Source organism: Neophocaena asiaeorientalis, unplaced genomic scaffold (genome assembly GCF_003031525.2).
Source record: "Neophocaena asiaeorientalis asiaeorientalis breed wild unplaced genomic scaffold, Neophocaena_asiaeorientalis_V1.1 scaffold541, whole genome shotgun sequence".
NCBI classification, from domain to species: domain Eukaryota; kingdom Metazoa; phylum Chordata; class Mammalia; order Artiodactyla; family Phocoenidae; genus Neophocaena; species Neophocaena asiaeorientalis.
This window is the reverse complement of record NW_020172450.1, coordinates 1,353,671-1,377,297: the sequence shown is the minus strand read 5'-3', so window position 1 is coordinate 1,377,297 and position 23,627 is coordinate 1,353,671. Positions and strand designations below refer to the sequence as shown.

Below are 23,627 nucleotides of genomic sequence, written 5' to 3'. Positions count from 1 at the left end.
AAAAAAGAATTCTCTGTTGAATAGAATTTAATCTAAAGAAAACGGAGTGGCTGAGAAACCTGAGATTAAAGCATTAGCAGACTGAGAACTTTACGAACACATTGCGAATGAGCAGAAAGCATCTCTAAAGTAATAACTCTAAGTCTATGGGGAAAACACAGTGTGATTTATCTACAGCTTTTCAAGAATTAAACTATGGGCAAGTCTAGTTTAAGTCTAGTAAAGTTTGAAAGTTTAACTTCTGCCTTTCCAGTCTTTCCTTTCTAGGCTACTCACGGATTTGGTGACTGTCTACCCCTTCCTGTTTACCCTGGTGTGTACAACCGGTTACCACTCTGCCCTTTCTTAAAGTTCATCCATTATAAATGAGTTTATGAAGGGAATAGAAGTATCATGGAGTGGTTGGGTCAGAGGATCCAGGTACAAATCCCAGCTGTTAGATAACCCTGGTATTTCACCTCTCTGAGGTTATTTCTTTGCCCATAAAACTGTGATAATAGATCTACATCGTAGGACTATCGTAGGATGTAGGAATTAAAAGAAGTACTGCAAAGTGTTTAGAACAGTGCCTGGCAGAGCAAGTGCTCAGCTTTTGGTAGCGGCAGTTCGGGTGTTGTTGCTATTGCTGCTGCTACTGCCACTCCTGTCCCTCCTCTTCCTCCTATTGCTACTAATTCTGAGTTCTCAAACGACATTGAGCTCCCTAATCAATCAGTGTAACAGAGCAACCTCACCTCTAGCACAGTCAGGCCCAAGGAATCCTGGGAAGCAGTGACAATGGCCAGAGATACACTCTCCATTTCCATTGCAATTGGTTGAACAGTCATCCATTATTTCTGTTAATAGAGAGAAAAAGAAAAAAAAGAACAAACCTATAGATTGTAGAGTCCTTAATTTTTTTCTAAATTGCGAAAACTCTGGGCCTGTAACAATCTTTGCCCCCTGCTGTCCACAAAGCACTTACTATTTAAAATCAGATGCCAAAGATTTCTGTAAGATGTCATATGCAGTACCGAATTATTAAAAGCGCCCTGGATTTGCTGAATTGGCTATTCAGGAATGAAACTAAAAACGAACCTCACCTCTAAAGTGCATAAAGGGTCTAGATGAGTTGTATTCTTATGAGACATTCACGATAAAGCTAAAAATGTACCAGGATTATAAGTCATTTCTCAAAAGCAAAATGGACTTTAAAATGTAACCCAGAAAACGAAGTCTATTGTTTATTTTTCAAATTTAGGTTGTAGCAAATAAAAATTTCTTCTCTAGCACCTAAAATGTTTAATCTACTATCTTGACAGCTTAAATACGATAATCAGTATTTCATTTTCATTAATAAGTGACAACGGAAAGCTTTTAAAGTTAAGTGTTCATATTAAATTCACCACCACTAAAAGCATTAGAACCTAAGTATTTTGTTGAGAAATGCTTTCTTGACTGTAAATGCTTATCAGTTCTTTGCCACTAATTTCCCTTCAATCCATTCTTAGAGAAGAATAGGTTTCAGGGGAATTGAGAAGGCTTTGAAGGTGCCCATAGGTAGTTGTGGTGACATAAAGATGTGCAATGCAACAGTACTTTGATAAGCCTTGTGTTAAGTAACTTGATTGAAGAGGTATAAAGTTATACAAAAATCAGTCTCTGACGAGGACGTTAAAAACTGTTTTTAGTTTAAAACTGTATTTGAGTATGATAGCATCAAATTCCAAGTCCGTGAACTATTATGATATGCATGTTTTACTCCTGTAGCTTAAAAAAAATAATCTTCTCATTACTCTTTTCTGGAAGTTTTCCATAACTTAGCACTCCTGGATTCTGACTTTTATGTTCTAGCCCATTACACTCATACTTCTCGTATGTACCAGTTTTTTCTTTTCAATCCAAATTATCTACTTCATCTAGTTTCACTTGGATAAGCTATTTCCAATTAGAGGGAAATATTCTAGTAAGTAGTCTCGGCATCTTCCATTAAACTATGAGAATTTATAAAGAGAGCTGGGAAATAGCATTTCTTCAGTTGTGGCCTTTTGACCACCTATATCAGTAGGATCACCTGAGGCACTTAAAATGCAGATACCTGAGCTTCACTCCAGATTTACTGAATTTGCCTCTGAGGGATGCAGCCCAGTAATCTACATTCTAGCAAATACCTCAGGTGACTCTACAGGTGATGACCGAATTAAAGCATTGAGAACCAATGCTTCAGATAGTAAATTTCCAGGTTAGAGGAATTCTCGTCTAGACTTGGAATTCTGCAATAAAAGCAAGAGGAAGAAAGTGGTATCTAGTCCATTTAGGTGATTCTTAGAAAGCTGAGAATGAATCCAGTGGCTGTGTGGATATCCACCCTATTATCAATCAGAGGTTATTCTTCTGACATCTGTGTGAAGACATCAGATTCCTTTTTGCAGGTTTATGGTGGCCTGTTTTCTGATCCCTGTGCTAGAAAACTGAACTGGATAAGAAACTGACACGTGGCATTTGCTGAACAACTGGGCTGGCAGGAATGTAACATTTGACAATGAGTTAACCATTTTTAACTCACTAAAACATTCGTTATTTTCAGAAAATCATTAATTTATTTAAAAGGTCATTATGAAAAGGCACAAAGGGTCTTTTTTTCTCTTTTCATTCAGAGATGGAACAATTATTATCTATTTTCTTATCTTGCTTTCTTGTACCAAAAAGTAATGGCAGTTCTTAAATCTACATTCGGATTTCCCCTGCCCTGGATGGTTAATAGGAGGCCATGGAGGAAGCTTTCAAAGGTAAATATACTTGAATTTAATTTCACACCAGGTCCTATTGACAACTTTATGGAAGCAGCCTTGTGGGAATGTAGCTATTGTAGAAAAAATGTTTAATAAAGTTTGCTATCAAAATGAATAAAACTCCCTACATCTTATGGACTTATCTAAGAACCGTTCCTGGGCCCATAATGCTGCACAGAGCTTAACACCTGCAATGCAAATGAGAAGAGAAGGCAATATAGGAGGTTTTGGAAGCTGCCATCTCCACTGGGTATCAAAGAGACATCGGGATAGCCTAGGGACTCCAAAAGGAGGATGGCTACAGCAGAAACACATAAATAACTAGTGATGAAAAAGAATGTGCTTTTCTGTTTATACTGGCCTCCAGGAAGTTTGCCTTCTATCTTTTAAATCTTACTTCAGACTCACTTCCTAGACACCAGTTCATTAGAGTTGAGAATCATTTTAAAGTTCTATGCTTCAAACCCTGTTTTTATGCTACAGCCTAAAGCCCCTTGGTTTCTGCATCTGCTCTGATGATGGGTTTTGCTTCTGGCAGGTTTTCTCATGGGAAAAGCCAAAGCTAACGAATAATCGTATGGAATGAGTATGGTCTAAAGGGCAGGGGTTTGGAATCAGAGATACTGAGTGTCTCCAATCTCAATTTTGCCACTTGCTGGCTGTGAGACTTTACCAAATTATTTACTCATCCCAAGCCTCTGATTCCTTACTTGCAATGTAAGTAGCACTATACCTATGCTATTGAGGTTGTGATGAGAATCAAACAAGATAACTGAATGTAAAGCATCCAGCAGAGTGCTTGGGGCAGAATGGCACTCCATAGATGGTACATATTATCATGTTATTGAGCAGGTTGGCTGAGATTAGGGGATATTGATAACTCTGTCTATACAGCTAGAAAATAACATAATAATATAGGCCAGTAGCTAGCCTATATTAGTCATTCAATAAATGTTGGTTATTAATGCTGTTTTGATCCCTATGAGTAGCAGACCAAATATAGTTAAGATCAATCAACTGATTCTAACATTATCATGAAATAGACAAAGGAGCAACATTTAGAAAAGTTCATACAGACCTTAATTTGTTTAATCAAATACATTATCCTCTTTTTTACTATGATTAAGATAAAGTACAAAAACATAAAAATAATGGGGAGAATTTAGAGTGAATAACTTATATACCTTTGACATTTTGGGAAATTTACTTGGATTCTCTTTAAGTGGAATTATAGGAGAAATGTTTCTGTTGCTTCTAATCTTAAAGACAACAGAAAAGTAAAGAAACTGACTTGCATAAGGAAAAGCAAATATTTTGTTGCAGATGAAACTAACAGCTTCACCTCTGGATAATAGAAAATTATATCTCAAAGGTTAGGTTCTTTGGGGGGAGGAAGTAAGGAACAGGAAAAAAACTTCAAGCATGTTTCTGGGTCTACTGATTTTTGAAAGGTTAATAGCTTGGTTAGTGTTTTAACTTGAGCTTGGGGTAAGGATAACAGGAAGAGAGAAAATCTTCTTCACAAATGTTTTAAATCTTCTAATTCCTCTGATTTCTTAGGAGAAACTCAACCTCTCATAACTCATTAGTATTTGCATTATCAAAACTAGGTCTTGGTGGACAAATATCATGAAAGGTGTGTCTGCTGAATTTGCCCCACTGAATCTGTGAGTGGCAAAACAGTGTCATGACTTAAAATACTTTTTTTTCTAATTTAACAAACACTTTGTCTTTTGAAGATGTAAGATCAGTGGAGTTTTCTCTAGGGGGAAAATCATCAGTGCATTTTTATTGCCTTTCTGATTACTTCAGAGGAAAGTTTTTGAGAATCTTGCAGCGGGAATACCATTTTCTACTGACAAAAGGTCTTCAGCATCAAGTAAAAATAAAACATAATTGTTATAAAGAGCAGATGGTATATCTATTAACAGTCAACACAATTTCCTAAACATATGGTCGAACAGGTTAACTAAAGGATAAAGTGGTGAGAGGTGTATAGAAAACTGACAGCTGCAAGATACTGTCCCTTCTTTTAAAAGACATGTGTTTTAGGAAAATTCACACAGTAAAATACTGTGTCTGTGAGTTGTTTACCCTTAGGGCTCTAAATTTGCTAAAGATCTCAGCTTTATTCACACAAAGGGTTATAAGGAATGACTTCACCCAAAAAAATGACAAGAGCTTGCTGTCTCTGATTAACTAGGGTGAAAGTGAATAACAGTGTGTGTAGACATTGTATTAAAAAGAACATGCTTTAAAAGGCTCTGAGTGCAGTGAAAGAGCCATTGTGATGATTTTTAAACTAAACAGTTCTAAAGAAAGAACTTTGAATGACCCAAGTTATTATCCTTAAGACTCTTCTCTACTCTTAAGTTGTATTTTTAAATCTTAATGGTTCTAGAATCAGTTGTTGTAAAGAAGAACTGGATTGATGCTAGTTTTTTCATTTAAAAAGGTATTTACTCGCTTTTTCTTTTTTAATAGAACTTGAATTAACAAGGCTTCTCTTGCTTATTTCCCTTCTTCATGAAGTTGTTCATCTATGTATTGTCGGTAACAGTATTAATATTATCCAGGTAACTATTCCTGTTGAAAACATATAAAAAGGAGCATGGCAAGTAACCTAAAATAGCAGCAAATAAAGGAGCATTTTAAAAATCTTAATCAGCATTTAAACAACATTACTGACAACAACAATATAAACCGTTCTCATTGTGGCCTATCCCGAGTAATGACTTTAAGGCAGAATGAGCAGTATGCTTAAATAACATCTGTATCACTTTCACCACTGACTGTGTCTTTCTGGAGTTATACTGTCAATTCAAAATCATAGCCAAGGCAGCTTACCAATTGCTGTAGTTAACACAAATACTTGCTCCATCTTTTTTCCATCATTGTAAAATGCCAGATACCAAGGCCCTTGGTCCATATACTCTATGAAACCTGTTTCCTGCAGTGAGGTTAAGATCAGGTTCCGAGGGGAGTGCTGGGTATCATCAGAGCTCTTGGAGTCCTGTTTGACCAGTTGTTTTCCATCCATTAGTTTTACAAAATCAAACTGGAACAAATACAAACACAAATATGAGCCGCTACTTTTACTTCTAAGGCTGACAAACATCTCTCACTTCAGTTGTGCTACTTCATACTTCTTTGCTTTGGAGGTGGGCAAAGTGGGAGAAGAGGTTATTCATTCTTAAGAATATCTAAACCCAAGAGCATATTATTAATTCTGAAAAAAATAACTCTCTACTATATTTATAAATGTTATAAACCTTTCGGTTTTAGAGTATTAAAAATAATAAACCAAGAAATATAAAAATTCTTATTTAGTATTATGCAAGAGAATCTTGATATTTTACTAAAGTATCTGATAGAAGATACTTGAAAATAGACATTCCCCTTGAAATGTTACCATGACCTTCTTTACAAATTAAAGAGTTTTACAGTTTTTAAAACAAATAAATGAACAGTTGAAAATTTGAGAACATTCATCATAATTTACTACATTTGTGGTAACATATTTAAATATTCAAAGACCCTGTCCTTTTTTTTTCCTAATCGGTGGACAAGCACATGGCACATGTATCCCAAGCCCCAGATGGTCATGATTCCCTATGCTACTTCTTAGATGGAGCAGGGCCTCAAATGGGTTCATGTAAGGAAGAGATAAGGGAAGGAAATTAAGGGAAATGATGTGGCAAAGGTTTATAAAAGGGTCTTGTAAACCACAGAAGTTTTACATATTTGTGTTTTTATTAACAATAACAAGGAAAAAGTTTTACCTGCAAGACAAAACGTGCCTTTTTGACTCATTTCCCTCTTGATTCGCATTCCTTTATTGGGACCACAGGTCAGGAATGTATGGAAGCAGCGGAGGAGGTGTGGGCACCAAAGCTAAGTAAGAGGAGGGGGCTGGGAAGGCTCATGACCATCCTGTTCCAGGAAGCAGAACTCAAGTTGCAAGAATATTTTCTTAAACTCCCTTTTTTGAATCTGCTCTGCTAAATGCTAGTCCTTGTTTCTCAGTACCATTTTTTTCATTCGCTTGACTGTGATTATTCTCGATATTTGCTCATTACAAAAACTGTCTGCCTTCACCTCTGACTCCCACATACTTTGCAAGTCACAACCCCTAAACTATTCATCTCACCACTCTCTAAAAGGGTCAAGAAATACCTATAATATCAAATACCTGAGTATGCGTAGGTGGAATGTTTCTTCTGCCATAAATTCCCAGCAGAGAGTCCTTGGCTAAAGAAATATTGAATTTCAGATATATAGGATGGTGGATAGTAATCTGGAAACGCCAGAATAAGCCAGGTGGAATGGTCTGCATGACCTGTGCACCAATGTCAACTTCTCCGGTGTCTATTGCCCGTCCCTTCTGAAACACTGGTTTTAAAAGTAAAGAAAAGTATACATAATATTAATCTTAATTTATAAAGCAATGGTTTTTAGATTTTCAAGAACAGGTATACCAAAAAGACTTACTCAGCTCTTTCTTCCTCCTCACCCCACCCATCTTTTAAGACTTTACCCAAATTTAATATCTTCCAAGGAGCCTTCCATAACCAACCACTATATCAGTCTCTCTCTCCTCTAAACTACTATTGCATTTATTTCCATCATTTGAGTCATTTTAACCATTATTTACTGAACTTTGTCTTGATAGCTGTAGGAGATACAAAGATGAGTAAAATACAGTTCTCGCTCTTAAGGAACTTTGAACATAAAAGAGAAAACAGGACAAGTACACAAATATCCACATTGTAAAGAAAAATACCTGAGCTGGGTATACAAAGGAAGGAAAAGGTTTTGGTTGGAGGATACTCATCATTCCTAGCTGTCTCAGTCCCCTTTATATTCTTTAATTTTCTCCTTAGCACTTATCACCACCTAACATAGCACATGTTTTATTTATTTATTGTTTATCACCTGTTTTCTCCCAATAGAATATAAGGTCCATGAGGCTGTGGCTGTTTTGTTTATTGCTTTATCCCCAGTAACTAGACAAATATAGGCAAAAGTATGTGATCAGTACATATTTATTCAATGAATGAATGAAAGAATGAATCAGAAAAGCCTATGTATGGGAAGTGGTACTGAAGATGGGCCTTAAAGGATGGAAAGGATTTCAACAGAGCTGTTGGGAAGGATTTCCCATGTGAAGGGAACAGCTTGAACCAAAACAAAGAGAGAAACCGTAAAGCTAAGGTGCAGGGTATGGGTATATAGAGAGGAGCAGTTGGAGATAGGGCTGGAGGGAAAGGACGGCATGATATTCTATAGCTCCTTGAGAGCCAGTCCTAAATAGTTTACTTAGTAAAGGATGGAAAGCCATTAAAGGTTTTTAGGAAGAGGGGAGAGGTTGGGTACATTAGAAAGGCTAATTTTGGGACTTCCCTGGTGGCACGGTGGTTAAGAATCCACCTGCCAATGCAGGGGACACAGGTTCGAGCCTTGGTCTGGGAAGACCCCACATGCCCCGGAGCAAGTAAGCCCATGCACCACAACTACTGAGCCCATGTACTGCAACTACTGAAGCCCGTGCACCTAGAGCCCATGCTCTGCAACAAGAGAAGCCACCGCAACGAGAAGCCCGCACACCACAATGAAGAGTAGTCCTCTCTAGCGGCACCTAAAGAAAGCCCGTGCTCAGCAACGAAGACCCAACGCAGCCAAAAAATTAAATTAAAAATAAAAAAGGCTGATCTTGAGGCAGAAAGTAGGATGCTTTAGAGCAGGAAGGCACAAGAATGATATAGGAATTATGGGGCAACAATTCAGGTGAATGACATGAAGATCTAAATTTAGGGTAGAACCAACAGCTCATGTGGAAAAAGTACATTCCAGTCAATTGTAAAATTAATAAGTGGGACTACATCAAACTAAAGAGATTCTGCACAGCAAAGGAAACAGTAAATAAATTGGAAAGGCAACCTACAGAATGGGAGAAAATACTTGCAAACCATATGCAGCCATCCCTCAGTTCTGTGGGGAATCAGTTCTAGGATCCCCACGAATCCTAAAATCTGTGGATGCTCAAGTCCCGTATATAAAATGGCAAAGTATTTGCACGTGACCTATGTACATCCTCTCATAAACTTTAAATCGTCTCTAGATGGCTTACTATACCTAATACAATGTAGATGCTATGTAAATAGTTGCTCACTTGTGGTGAATTCATATTTTGCTTTTTGGAACTTTCTGGAATTTTTTTCCCTGAGTATTTTTGATTCGAGGTTGGTTGAATCCACAGATGCGGAACCCGAGAATATGGAAGGCTAAATGTATCTGATAAGGCATTAATATCCAAAATATATAAAGAACTTGTACAACTTAATAGCAAAACAGCAAATAATCCAATTTCTAAAAATGGACAAAGGACTCGAATATATATATTTTCCAAAGAAGACATATTAATGGCCGATAGGTATATGAAAGGTGCTTAACATCACTAATCACAGGGGGAAGGCAAATCAAAATCACAAAATCACCTCACACCTGTTTGGTTAGATATTATCAAAAACACAAGAGATAGGGCTTCCCTGGTGGCGCAGTGGTTGAGAATCTGCCTGCCAATGCAGGGGACACGGGTTTGAGCCCTGGTCTGAGAGGATCCCACATGCCGCGGAGCAACTGGGCCCGTGAGCCACAACTACTGAGCCTGCGCATCTGGAGCCTGTGCTCCGCAACGAGAGGCCGCCATAGTGAGAGGCCCGCGCACCGCGATGAAGAGTGGCCCCCGCTTGCCACAACTAGAGAAAACCCTCGCATAGAAACGAAGACCCAACACAGCAAAAATAAATTAATTAATTAATAAACTCCTACCCCCAACATCTTCCTTAAAAAAAGAAAGACAAGAGATAAATGTTGGTGAGGATGTGGAGAAAAGAAAACCCTTGTGCACTGTTGGGAGAAATGCAAAATGGTATTGCCATTTTGGAAAACAGTATGGAGGTTCCTCAAAAAACTAAAAGTAGAACTACCATATGATACAGCAGTCCTACCCCTGGGTATATATCCAAAGGAATTGAAATCAGGATCCCAAAGAGATATCTGCACTCCCATATTCATTGCAGCATTATTTACAATAGCCAAGATATGGAAACAACCTAAATGTCCTTCAGTGGATAAATGGATAAAGAAGATGTGAGATTTTATATATATATATGTGTGTGTGTGTGTGTGTGTGTATATATATATATATATATACACACACATACATATATATATATTACTCAGCCATAAAATATTACTCAGCCATAAAAAAGAAGAAATCCTGCCATTGGCAACAACGTGGATGAATCTGAAGGGCATTATGCTTAGTGAAATAAGGCAGACAGAAAGAAGTCGATTTCATGGAAACAAGAATAGAATGGTGGTTGCCAGGGCTGGAGGGAGGGGAAAATGGGGTGATGTAGGTCAAAGGGTACAAATGTTCAGTTATAAGATGTTTCGAGGATCTAATGTACAGCATGGTGACTATAGCTAATAATATGGTAATGTATACTTGAAAAATGCTGTCAGTAAATCTTAAGCATTTTCACCACACACACACACACACACACACACACGAGTTGACTGTGTTAACTATGCAAGGTGAGGAATCTTTTAATTATCTTGATCTTGGTAATCATTCTACAATATATATGTATACCAAATCATCATGCTGTATACTTTAAATATATATAATCATATTTGTCAATTATGCCTCAATAATGTTTAAAAAAATCACATATTATCTGGGAAGTGTAAAACTGGATTATCCTGAAGAATGGTACAAATATCAACTAACTTCAGATTATTATAAATTTTAAAAATCTTATAACTTCAAGCATAAATACTAAAAACGAAAGAATTTTTGAACTAAAATAGAGAAAATAATACTGAGATAAAAATCATTTATCTAAACAAAGGTAAAAAGGGGAAGACAGACTAGATGGGACAATTAGAAAACATAAAAGAAGATGGAAGATAAATTTCATATATCTATATCTATAATTAAAAATAAAGAGTAATGAACTAAACGTTTGTGTTAAAAGGTAAGAACCACCATTTGGAATTAAGAAGTAAAATCTAATTATGTTTCTTACAAAAAACATATCTAAAATATAAAGAGAGTTATTTATAATAATAAAACAAATTATTTCCCCAGGAAGAAAAGACAAAAAAAAAAAGAAAAAAAATGGAAGAAGACAATGTAAAGGACAGTTCTATAGCCGTGCTTCTCAAACTGGAATGTGTAGGGACTTCCCTGGTGGTCCAATGGTTAGGACTCGGTGCTTTTCACTGCCGGGGCCCGGATTCAATCCCTGGTTGGGGAACTAAGATCCTGCGAGTTCCCAACTAATGCCCATGCTTCGTGGTCCACAGCCCACATTCTGGGAAGCAAGGTTCTGAGGACCCTGGGAACCTATGTGTGGGGAATGCGGTGGGGTGGTCAAAATTGTAATTTTGTGTGACTTAGTGACAGTAGCAAAAACAGGAAACCTAGAAGGAGCTGGTTAGTATGAGACAATGTTAGTGTATCAGGTCTTTATTATTTCTTGCCATATTTTCTAATTATTTCAGCTGTGCTAGCTTAATATAAGTTTCTTGGGATTCTTTATTATGTGGTGGTGGGGAGGGAAGAGAGAGAAGCAGAGGGGCAAGAATTAGTTTGCCTTGATTTTAAGCAAGGAGGATTACATCTCAGGAGGGCAAGTTCAATTTGGCCTCATTTCACTCTGCCTTTATATTTTGCAGCCATCAACTCCTTTTCCACACCAAACACAGTTTAAAAACACACATGGTCTCTGTCCTTTGTGTTCACCCACTATAAAATTAACAGCCCACTAAGAAACACACCTGCAGAGGCTTTATTCAGAGGCCAGCGCCTTGCAGCTTTTAACTCCCTAAAATACCTCCATTATTGCTTTCTGTGTTAAGGCTAAGAGTAATAACTATTTTAAGAATGTTCACTGTTAACTGTTAATAATAGATTTCAAATGCAATTTTGAACATAATTATGTATTACAGGACACATAATTTTGTGGAATTGACATTTATAATAAAATATGCCCTTTGAGATGATAAATGACCAACGGAGGACCTTATTTTTCAGTGGAAGTTACTTTTTTCCATGTGAGGCAGAACAGTTTGGTCCCTAAAGGGCTGATTATACATTTAACTCCTAAGGTCCTGGAGCGGACAAATCTCTTCAATCAGCAGTAATTAACAGACCATGTTTATGTGGACACGTCTGTTCTCAATTTAATGTTCAGTTTGTTCAACTGCTATCCTCATTAGGGGCTTTTATCACTTGTTAAAATGCATCATTTGGTCATGCAAACAATATTATAAACATAAGAATTTAAAATGTTTTAGGTTCATTATACATTAATATGTATAAAATGGAAGACTAATAAGAACCTGCTGTATAAAAAAAATTAAAAAATAAAATTCAAAAATTCAAAAAAAACCCCAGCATGACACATGACAAGTGCTCAATAAATGATCGTTATTATTTGTATCTAGAAATATCATCATTCCTAGTGCTGTGCAATGTAGATTTTCACCATAGTATTTAGCTCATTAACAGCAAATAAATTCACTTTGAAATTAAAAAAAAGTGACAAAAAATGTTTTAGGTTCAGCAAACGGTATTTTAAAGGTGCTGTGAACAGTCTCCAATGAATATAGATTCTGTCATTTTTAAAAAATCAGGACAAAACTGGCTGATGGACATTAACCTTTATATATGAGCTTTACCGAATGCTACACCATCTCTCCTTCTGTATTTTACAGCATCATATATTGCATAATAAGGCCACTTAAATGTTATTCACCAAATCTAAAGAAACTCATGAAGTTGTGTTGTTGGAGTTTCCTAGTTATTAGCATTACCAAATATCCAAAGCATATATACATGTCATTTATAAAAACGATTTTAAAAGAAGATGGTCTTACCCTTTGAGAGCCTGCATCACAGTTAAGACAAGGTAGGTAAAGAGACGTGACAACATGGATGAACATGTGGGCTATAACTTAAATAAAAATAGCAAAGCAAGCTTTTTGCAGTGATCTGGTATTAGAGAAATTCTCACAGCTTGCAGATGGAAAATTTCTCAGCCCCTAACCTTTTAGAGCTTAGTGCATCAGAAAGGAAGATATCTCCCTGTTAGCAATTTACTTCACTAAATAGACTGTTCCTTTTTCACTTCTCCCAAAATTAGTTATGGATTACAATGTAGTGATTATTGGTTAATTTATTATTTCATTATTTTTCTTAATGTAGTTCAAAGGAGGAAACTAAAGAGAAATAAATTACATGCAAAAAACCAATATGTAATGTGATTTCATGATGAAATTCTGCATCAATATAGGTAAGTGGAATAAGTTTGGACAAACTTAACACTGATTCTGATCCTTCATTTGCAAATCGTCAGTGGCAGAGTTAAAATACAGCACTAAGGGTACAGATTTCGTTTTAATTATCATTTTAATACTCATGTTTTAATTATCACTTAATCACTTATTTTACTGAAGCATATCAGAAGGCCCAAGAGGGTCATATTCTTCAGTAACTGGCACTTCCTTGCACAAATCCAAGATGAAGTGCAGACAGCCACGGATTATATCAGACTGTGAAGTACTGTAGCTATCACAGTCTCACCAATATCCACCAATTTAGTTTGAGCTAAACACTCTCTTTATAGGTTGCAACACAGGCATCAACTGCAGAGTAGGAAAAAACAATGGCAGATAGGCTGGGTTGAAGGATGGCAAACTGATGGTGCAAAAGGAGAAGGTCAAGCTACCTGAAAGATAAAATACAGAGGCTGGAATTGGTGACAGACATCATATGTAGTGGTTCTATTGACTAAACCAAAGCTTCGTTCAGACACATACCTGGCTACTAATAACGTGATTTTAATAGCATTGTCCTTATAAGAGAGGGGGCAAAAGACATATACATGTATTTGTTTTTTCTACTTAATATAGCTAGACTGGATTCAGTGCTTCTGTGCAAAACTCAGTGGGACATTAGTAGAAGATACTGACACATGGTTATTTAAAAGATTCCACTATCAGGTCCTTGTGTAAAAATGACTAGTTTAAAGGCTTTGGTTGTGTCCATAACAGCAATCTTAGAAGTCTTTTAAAGACACTTGCAAATTCCATAAAAAGTATCTAAGCTAAAAAAGTACCGTTTTAACTGAAGGGAATGTTGTCCAAAGAGATGAAAAAGAAATATGCCTTAAGATTCTATTTCCCCTTCACTTCATCCTATAGCACAAAATACACAATCAAGTGGCTTTGGTACGTCTTTCACCTGAATTAGTCCTAGTGTGTCTCTCATGTTTTAAGTACCATCTTCTTTGTGTTCTTTCAAATACAATAATTGTTCCACAGTAACAAGTCATTGTGAAATTTAGAATATCAGTGCCTGGAGCAAAATGGGCCTATTCCCTGTGATCCAAAAGTGTTAAGAGATGAAAAGGGGATGGGGAAAAACCTAACCTGTCCATCTATGTGGCTTTGTATAATTTTCCTTATACGAACCATTGAAGAAAAGTATGTATTCAACTCTCACTTTCCAGATGGTGTATTACACATGCCTTTTATATTGTTACACCCAGGAGTATGCAGGAGAAAGAAAAGGAAGAATGAACCTTGTACATAGTAGGCGCTTGGTAAATACTGTTTCAGTGAATTAATAAAACAGTAATCTTGATAATTTATTTAGTACTGTTGATCATTTATTTTGACATTTCAGTACAAGGTTTGGTGTGAGGAAGAATTGAAATCATCTACATACATAGACCTTTGGGAATTGACTGTGAATAAAATATGTTCAGCAATGAAATACCTCTGTCTTACTGACAATGATAATAGCTGATTGTGTAGAAAAGTCCATTAACTAATCTTACACTTGAGAAATACACTACTGTATAAGTGTAAATAGTTATGTCCACACACTGACAGACTTCAGATTCCAGTACAGTATCTTATCGAGTATTGCATACATCTTCTCAGACAGAAATAAAATGGCATTGTTAAAATCTTACCGTTAATTAAAGGACTAATTTTGAATTGCATTTTGACTCTATAGATCTATTTTTGAACACATATCAGCATTATTCATAACAGCCAAAAAAGGTGAAAATCCACAAAGATCCATCAACTAATGAATGGATAAACAAAATACGTTATATCCATACAGTGGAATATTATCATACAATGGAATATTATAAAAAGGAACAAAGTAGTGGTATGTGCTACAACATGGACAAACCTTGAAAACTTTATGTTAAGTGAAGGAAGCCAGAAAAGAAAAGGCTACACATTATGACCGCATTTATAGGAAATGTACAAATAGGCAAATCTATAGAAATAGAAAGTAAATTAGTGGTAGCCAGGGGCTGGGGAGAGCTGGGGATAGGAAGTGACTGCCAGTGCCTATGAAGTTTCTTTTTGGCGTGATGAAAATGTTCTAGAATTAAATAGTAGTGATGGCTACCCAACTCTGAATATACTAAGAATCACTGAACTGTAGACATTAAATCAGTGAATTATATAGTATGTAAATTACAGTTGGCCCTCCATATCCATGGGTTCCATATCCGTGGATTCAACTAATGGTGAATCAAAAATACTCAGAAAAACAAAATCCCAGAAAGTTCCATAAAGCAAAACTTGAATTTGCTGCACTCAAAATATACAACTATTTACATAGAATTTACATTGTATTCGGTATTATAAGTAATCTAGAGATGATTTAAGGTATATGGGAGGATGTGCGTAATTTATACACAAATACTACACCATTTTATATAAGGGACTTGAGCATCCACAGATTTTGGTCCCTGGGTGGGTCCTGGAACCAATCCCCGTGGATACCAAGGGACAACTGTATATGGATGTACATATTCCTGTCACTTTAAAAAACATTTCTAATCATACAACTGTATATCTCAACAAAGCTATTACAAAAAATATGATTGGAAGGTATAAATTGCCATGGATAACCTACCCACACATTCACACAAACTATCATGCACTGTCATAAGAGTTTTGATGTGTTTCCAAATGGTATTAGAAGGTCACCTGTTACCTAGAAGCTGAACTGTCTCCTGGCCAGTACTTTTAGGACATGTAATTGGTAGTTCACAGCAGGGACGCCTATTTTCTATATTTTATACAATGTTAGATGTTTGTTATAGGTAGGTTATTATGATCACATCCTTCTGGACTTTGGGATAGTGGCAGGAGGGCAGGTCATGGCTCATTTTCTGTAGCTTCCCCCTTTGTATCTTAGAATATAAGTTCCCAGAGGACAGGACAGTCACGTCTGTCTAAATTCTTGACATCTACGTACCAGGCATTTAATAAACACAATTATATTATGACCCTCCTATCCCATAGCTGAGTAATGAGGGGGTGACATATCTTCTTGTGCCAGGTCTTGGTAAAGAGAAGCAGCCAGCGTAGGCACCAGTTCTCATGGGTTGTCATATTGCTACAGATTTTGATACATTTTGAGAATCCAGAAAATCTATAATTATATCAAATTAAAACTTCGTGACTTCCCTGGTGGTGCACTGGTTAAGAATCCACCTGCCAATGTAGGGGACATGGGTTCAAGACCTGGTCCGGGAAGATCTCACATGCCGCAGAGCAACTAAGCCCATGCACCACAACTACTGAGCCTGCACGCTAGAGCCCGCATGCCACAACTACTGAGCCCGTGAGCTGCAAGTACTGAAGCCCGTGTAGCTAGAGCCTGTGCTCCGCAACAGGAGAAGCCACCACAGTGAGAAGCCCGCACACCACAATGAAGAGTAGTCCCTGCTCACCGCAACTAGAGAAAGCCCAAGCACAGCAACAAAGACCCAACGCAGCCAAAACTAAATTAATTAATTAAAAAAAATTAAAACTTATCTTCACAAATAAAACTCATTACAGAGAGTAATAATAATAATAGTAATCATAATGGATGGTAACATCTATTGAACGTATTGTGTCCTCTTTTTGAACTCCTACCTCTTATTTCCACAATATCAAAGTGTCTCTCTCATACACAGTGTGCCATACAATTGGTGTCCGTTTATCTCTGAGGCTCCCCCCTCCCCTTCTCTCCTCCTGAGAGACTTTGTCCCTTTACCATCTCCTTTCTTACTAGCACCCTCCATGTCTCCCTCTCTACTGGTTTCTTATTCTGTATATTCAAACAACCACACATCTCTCTTCTTTAATAAAAAAAAGGAATAAAATGAAACAACTGCCCCTTCATCTAGTTATCAAACTATTTATATCCTTCCTTTCCTTGCCAAACTGTCTCCATCTGCTGCCTCTATTGCTTCATTATTCATTTACCACATAGGTTATTACCACCTGCATTTCCCCCTTACCACCCTACCATTCCAGTCTCCTAAACATGTGCTCTTTAAGGTCAACTAGGATTGATTTTTCTTGTTTCTCAAGGCTCAGCTCAAGCTACTTCTATAATAACAATCATCTTTTCATCTTCTTTCTTTTAAGTCTCTTAGTCACCTAACCATCTTATTTCTATTTCTGTACAACAGTTGGTTGCATGTTATTTTGCACTGTGTGTGCACGTATGCATGTTTCTTCCAGCTCTACTATTTAATAGGAACTTTCTCAAGGGCAAAAGCTATGTCTTCTGCTTCATTTTTTAACTCTCCACAGTACTTACTACAGTTAAAATAGCACCTTGACTCAAAGTAGCATTAAAAATCATGGGCTTCTCCTCTATGTTTCTGAATACTAAGATTTCATTTTTCTTCCCTTGATATTATTTTAATGGAGAGTTTGAAGTGGTCAAGAATCTCATACAATTCAACTTTTTACATGTATTCTTCCCTCTCGCTGAACCACTGGCAATGGCAAGACGGTATCCGTATACAGTCCTGGTGAAGACACCTTTGGTAGGATATAAAATGGAAATAGGAAAAGGCAACTAAAATGACTAAGGGAGCATAGGAGCTACAAGTAGTGTACAGAAGTAAAACCAAAGACTCTTAGTATTAGAAAAGCAAAGGCTAAAAAAGGATTTGTGATTATTATCTATGGGATTGCCAAAGTTATGCATAGGAAAAAATGCAGACTTGTGCATTAGATCCTGGAACTTTAGCACTTTATTTTCAAAAGTAAATTTTACATACTAGAGTTACCTTGACTTCACGAAAAAGCTACTAAATGTTTGAACTTCCTCCAAAAATAATACAGGCCGAAAGATATAACTGGACACTCAACAGGATTAGATATACACATGGTTGATAAATTTCTACAATGGACTGCTTCCTTCAAAAAACTAAGACGTTATAAACATGTTATGGGAAGATCCCGTAGCTTTCAAAGGACTACTCCAGGAGGATAAATATGTCATTCTATAGCATACCATCTAGTGCCTCTGTCAGGTGTAGACTATTGGGGTAGAGGGACCAAAAGGCAGACATATTTCATAGGCATCACAGGAAAGGTATGTTTAAAAAAAAAGTTTAAAAAAAGGGAAAATGAGGATTACAATGAAACAAGAATGAAACGTAAAACATATATGGCCAAGAACATTTAACATGAATTTTTTATACTGTAAATAAGTTGGCCTTTTAGCATAGTGAACGCTTTCCATAAATCTTTTTAGAAGTCAGGCCTCCAGTATGCTTTAGAAAAGCTTTTGTTAAAACTGAGGTATATTGATAAAGTGATTTAATATAGTTAAAAACAAGCTGCAGCACTCTAGCTGGGCCCCCTGAAACCTTGTGTTAGGGAAACATCTATATAGCATTATAGGAAACATTTACTGTAATTTGCCATCAATCTTTAAAACTAATAATGTTATGCTCCCAACACTGTTGTCTTTGTTAGTGCATTACTACTATTTTATTCATGTGGTTTGCTGTGCTTATATGAATTATTCGCAATTCTACAACAATATCCTAGGCTCTAATATCCTCTAAGTAAAAGATACTGAAACTATGGGCTGACTCAAAGGGCAACTGAGTGCATTTTAATATCGACAAGTCCTATGGACAAATAACAGAATTATAATGCAGGACTGTGTTCCATCTGAATGCACAATGATTACCTGGGTGGGGATGGTGCAGTTTTTTACTCTGGTACCACAAAATGAATCTTCACTTACTGACTGGGTCTGTGAAATAAGTATCAGTGAAACTGTAAGTAAATTTAGAATTCAACCTGTTATTCAGGGCCCACAACTGTTATAGCATAAATTGCCTCCAAATGTATCTATCCTGTAGGTGGAAAGAAAACAAAACAAAGCCAAAAAACAAGCAACACACACACACACACACACACATACACACACATACCTCTTCAGCTAAGTCTACAAGGAAAGGAGGTCAGAAAGGTGCATTTTGTGCTGTTGTTTAATTTTCAATTCCCAAGGGTACTTGCGTGTGTGCAAGTGTATGTGTTCTCCTTTGAGGAGGGGGGAGTGCTTAGGGAACCTAGATCTTTGGTGTGAAATGCAAGATTTGCAAAGTACTCTTCGGGAGAGGAGGGAGATACAGATGGCAGAGTAAGAGGACATGGAGCTCACATCCCCCTACCAACACATCAAAAATACATCTACATGTGGAACAATCCTCACTGAAAACTAAATGGAAACTGGTTAGAAGGACTCCTATACAACCAAGTTTATAAGAAAGATACACACATAATCGGGTAGGATAGAAAGAAAAGTCTTGGCTTGGGACCTGTGCACCTGGGAGGGGAACTGGAGGAAAAGGGATATCACATAGGCGGATACCGGCCCTGGGGAGTGAGCAGGTCGAGCCACAGACTGGACGTCTCAGTCCATGAGTACTGTGCGGAGAAGACAAGCCCCCTGAGCTGTCTGGAGGACCACTGGATCAGATAGAAAGTCTGGTGAAGCCTGGACTCTGCTTGTGAGGTCTGCCCCAGCAGTTGCTGGGTTTCCTGAGACCACCATGCCATGCACCACAGCCTGAGCTGAGTGAACGCTCTGGCCCCGGTCACTCCACGCCATAGCACGGCACTGGATCTGGGGCTGATATGACCGGGGAAAAGATTAGATCACGGGCCACCGAAGTGATCCAGTGCGGGGGCGGAGCTATTGTTAGCACTTACTCAGGCAGCGCCTCAGAAGAAGCCCAGATCTCTGACAGCAGCCGCTCTACTGCAGCTCACTACTTGATACATGCAGAGAGTCCAAGCGGGTCCCGCCAGACCTGTGGAGCAATTCCACAAGGGGGCAGGGGTGGTGGAGGCAGTGGGCAGTGATCAACTGTGAGAAACGAAGGGGTCTCGCACCCGAGGCTGCATCTGAGTGAAGCCTCAGACACCTACACAGGCAGTGCATCAGACCTCTGTCTGCACATGGGCCCCGCTTATTTCAGCACTCCCCTCCTCTGGGGCAAAGGTCTCAGTGTGGGGAGGGTGAAAATCACACACTTGAAACAGAGCCAGCTCAAGTCAAACCCTTGGGGCTTCTGCTCCAGCAACTTGATTAGACCCTGCTCCTGACAGGGCGGTGATAACCACTGAGCGGAGAGGAAGTCCCACCTCACACCCTGAGCAGCTCTAGTTCCTCCATTTCCAGCCCCACACCCTACCAAGGTGAGAGCTGCCAGCACACCCTGAGGAAAGATGTGATTTGCATCCATGTCAACTCCAGTCCTCCCATCAAAGGCGCTGGGGACTAGCAGTCTGTTTGGGGCTCCTCCCACATAAGAACACTCCTTCAAGACCACCATAGGTAATTGTTTCACCTAAATTCATACAGATGGAGAAAGTTAAGCAAAATGAAAATGCAGAGGAACTACTTTCAACTGAAAGAGCAAGAGAAAAGTCCTGAAAAAATGAATAATGAAACAGAAATAAAGTATCAGATAATAATTTATCAGATAAAGAATTCAAAACATTGGTATAAAAATGTTAACTGAATTACAGAAAAGAAATTATCTAAACAATGAACATTTTAACAAGGAACCAGCCCAATCAGAAATGAATAATCAAAAGCTGAAACAAAAAACATATTAGAATGAATGAATATCAGACTAAGTGATACAGAAGAATGCATAAGTGGTCTGGAAGATAGAATAATGGAAATCACCCAATCAGAACAGCAGAAAGAAAAACAAATTAAAAAAAAATGAAAGCAACTTAAGAGATCTCTAAGATAATATCAAGCTTTCCAACATTTGCACTATAGGGGTTCCAAATGGAGAATAGAAAGAGAAGGGGATCAAAAATGTATTTGAGGAAATTATGGCTAAAAATTTCACAAACCTGAAGAAGGAAACAGATATCCAGGTACAGGAAGCACAGAGGGTCCCAAACAAGATGAACCCAAACAGAGCCACAGCAAGAAATATCATAATTAAAATGCCAAAAGTTAAAGATAAAGAGAGAATCCTAAAGGCAGCAAGAGAAAAACAAAGATTCACATACAAGGGAATCCCCATAAGGCTACTAGCTGATTTCTCTGCAGAAACTGTGCAGGCCAGAAGGGAGTGGCATAATATATTCAAAGTCCTGAAAGGGAAACACCTGCAACCTGAGATACTTTACCTAGCAAGACTGTCATTTAGAATAGAAGGACAACAAGTAATAAAATGGCAATAAGTACATACCTATCAATAATTACTTGAAGTGTCAATGGACTAAATGCTCTGATCAAAAGACATAAGGTGGCTGGTTGGATTAAAAAAACAAGACCCTTCTGTATGCCAACAAATTGGACAACCTAGAAGAAATGGACAAATTTCTTAAAAGATATAATCTGCCAAGACAGAATCAAGAAGAAATGGACAATATGAACACAGAGACCACTAGTAGTGAAATTGAAGCTGTAATTAAAAAAACTCCCAGCAAACAGAAGTCCAGGACCAGACAGCTTCACAGGGGAATTCTATAAAACATATAAAGGAGAACTAATACCTACCCTCAAATTATTCAAAAAAAATTGAAGAGGATGGAACACTCCTAAATTCATTCTACGAAGCCACCATCACCTTGATACCAAAATCAGACAAAGACATGACCAAAAAAGAAAATTACAGACCAATATCTCTGATGAATATAGATGCAAAAATCCTCAACAAAATATTAGCAAACCAAATCCAACAATACACAAAAAAGAATCAGACACCATGATCAAGTTGGAGTTATGCCAAGGACACAAGGATGCTTCAAAATTCACAAATCAATCAATGTGATACACAACACTGACAAAAGGAAGAATAGAAATAGAAATCACATGATCATCTCAATAGACACAGAAAAAGCAGTTGACAAAAATTTAACACCCATTGATAAAAACTCTCATCAAAGTGGGTATAGAGGGAACAAATCTCAATATAATAAAGGCCATTTATGACAAACCCACAGCTAACATCATACTCAAGGGTGTAAAACTGAAAGCATTTCCTCTAAATTCAGGAGCAAGACAAGGATGGCCACTCTCACCACTTCTATTTAACATAGTACTGGAAGTCCTAGCCACAAAAATCAGACAAGAAAAAGAAATAAAAGGCATCCAAATTGGAAAGGAAGAATTAAAACTGTCACTCTTTGCAGATAACATAATACTTTATACAGAAAACCCTAAAGTCTCCACCGAAAAACTATTAGAACTAATAAATGAATTCCACAAAGTTGCAGGATACAAGATTACTATACAGAAATCTGTTGCTTTTCTATATAATAATAATTAACTATCAGAAAGAGAAGGAATAAAATATCAAGGAAAAACTTAATCAAGGAGGTGAAAGACCTATACTCTGAAAACTATAAACATTGATGGAGGAAACTGAAGATGATACAAAGAAATGGGAAGATACCCCATGCTCTTGCATTAGAAGAATTAATATTGTTAAAATGTCCATACTACCTAAAGCAATCTACAGATTTAATGCAATTCCTATCAAAATATCCAAGACATTTTTCACAGAACTAGAAAAAATAATACTAAAATTCATATGGAACCACAAAAGATCCTGAATTGACAAAGCAATCCTGAGGATAAAGAACAAAGCTGGAGATATCACACTCCCAGAGTTCATACTATAATACAAAGCTACAGTAATCAAAAAGCACAGTACTGGGGCTCTCCTGGTGGCACAGTGGTTGAGAGTCCGCCTGCCGATGCAGGGGACACGGGTTCGTGCCCCAGTCCGGGAAGATCCTGCGGCCAGTGAGCCATGGCCGCTGAGCCTGCACGTCCGGAGCCTGTGCTCCGCAACGGGAGAGGTCACAACAGTGAGAGGCCCGCGTACCGCAAAAAAACAAAACAAAACCAAAAAAACGCACAGTTACTGGCACTAAAACAGACACATTGATCAATGAAATAGAATAGAGAGCCCAGAAATAAAACCCATGCACCTATCATCAATTAATCTATGATAAAGGAGGCAAGAATATACAATGGAGAAAAGACACTCTCTCCAACAAGTGGTACTAGGAAAACTGGACAGACACATGTAAAACAATGAGATCAGAACATTTCCTCATACCATATACAAAAATAAACTCAAAATGGATTAAAGACCTAAATGTAATACCTGAAACCATAAAACTCCTAGAAGAGAACATAGGCAGAACATAATTTGACATAAATCATAGCAATATTTTTTTGGCTCTGTCTCCTAAGGGAAAAGAAATAAAAGCAAAAATAAACAAGTGGGACCTAATCAAACTTAAAAGCTTTTGCACAGCAAAGGAAACCAGTGACAAAATGAAAAGACTGCCTATTGCATGGAAGAAAATATTTGTAAATGATATGACCAACAAGGGGTTAATACCTAAAATATATTAACAGCTCTTACAACTCAATATCAAAAAAAAACCAAACAACCCAATCAA

At 37.5% G+C, this 23,627-nt stretch overlaps 1 protein-coding gene across 3 annotated transcripts in view; it reads right to left on the bottom strand.

Annotated features, from left to right (window-relative positions):
• TENM1 (teneurin transmembrane protein 1) overlaps window positions 1-23,627 on the bottom strand; it is a 552,490-nt gene that overhangs the window by 253,155 nt on the left and 275,708 nt on the right. For all 3 annotated transcript variants that reach the window (XM_024737354.1, XM_024737356.1, XM_024737355.1), the window contains exons 7-9: window positions 6,964-7,163; window positions 5,619-5,829; window positions 735-836 (exon numbers count right to left, since the gene is read on the bottom strand). In XM_024737354.1, the coding sequence (XP_024593122.1) occupies window positions 735-836; window positions 5,619-5,829; window positions 6,964-7,163 (513 nt within the window). The remainder of the gene's footprint in view (window positions 1-734; window positions 837-5,618; window positions 5,830-6,963; window positions 7,164-23,627) is intronic.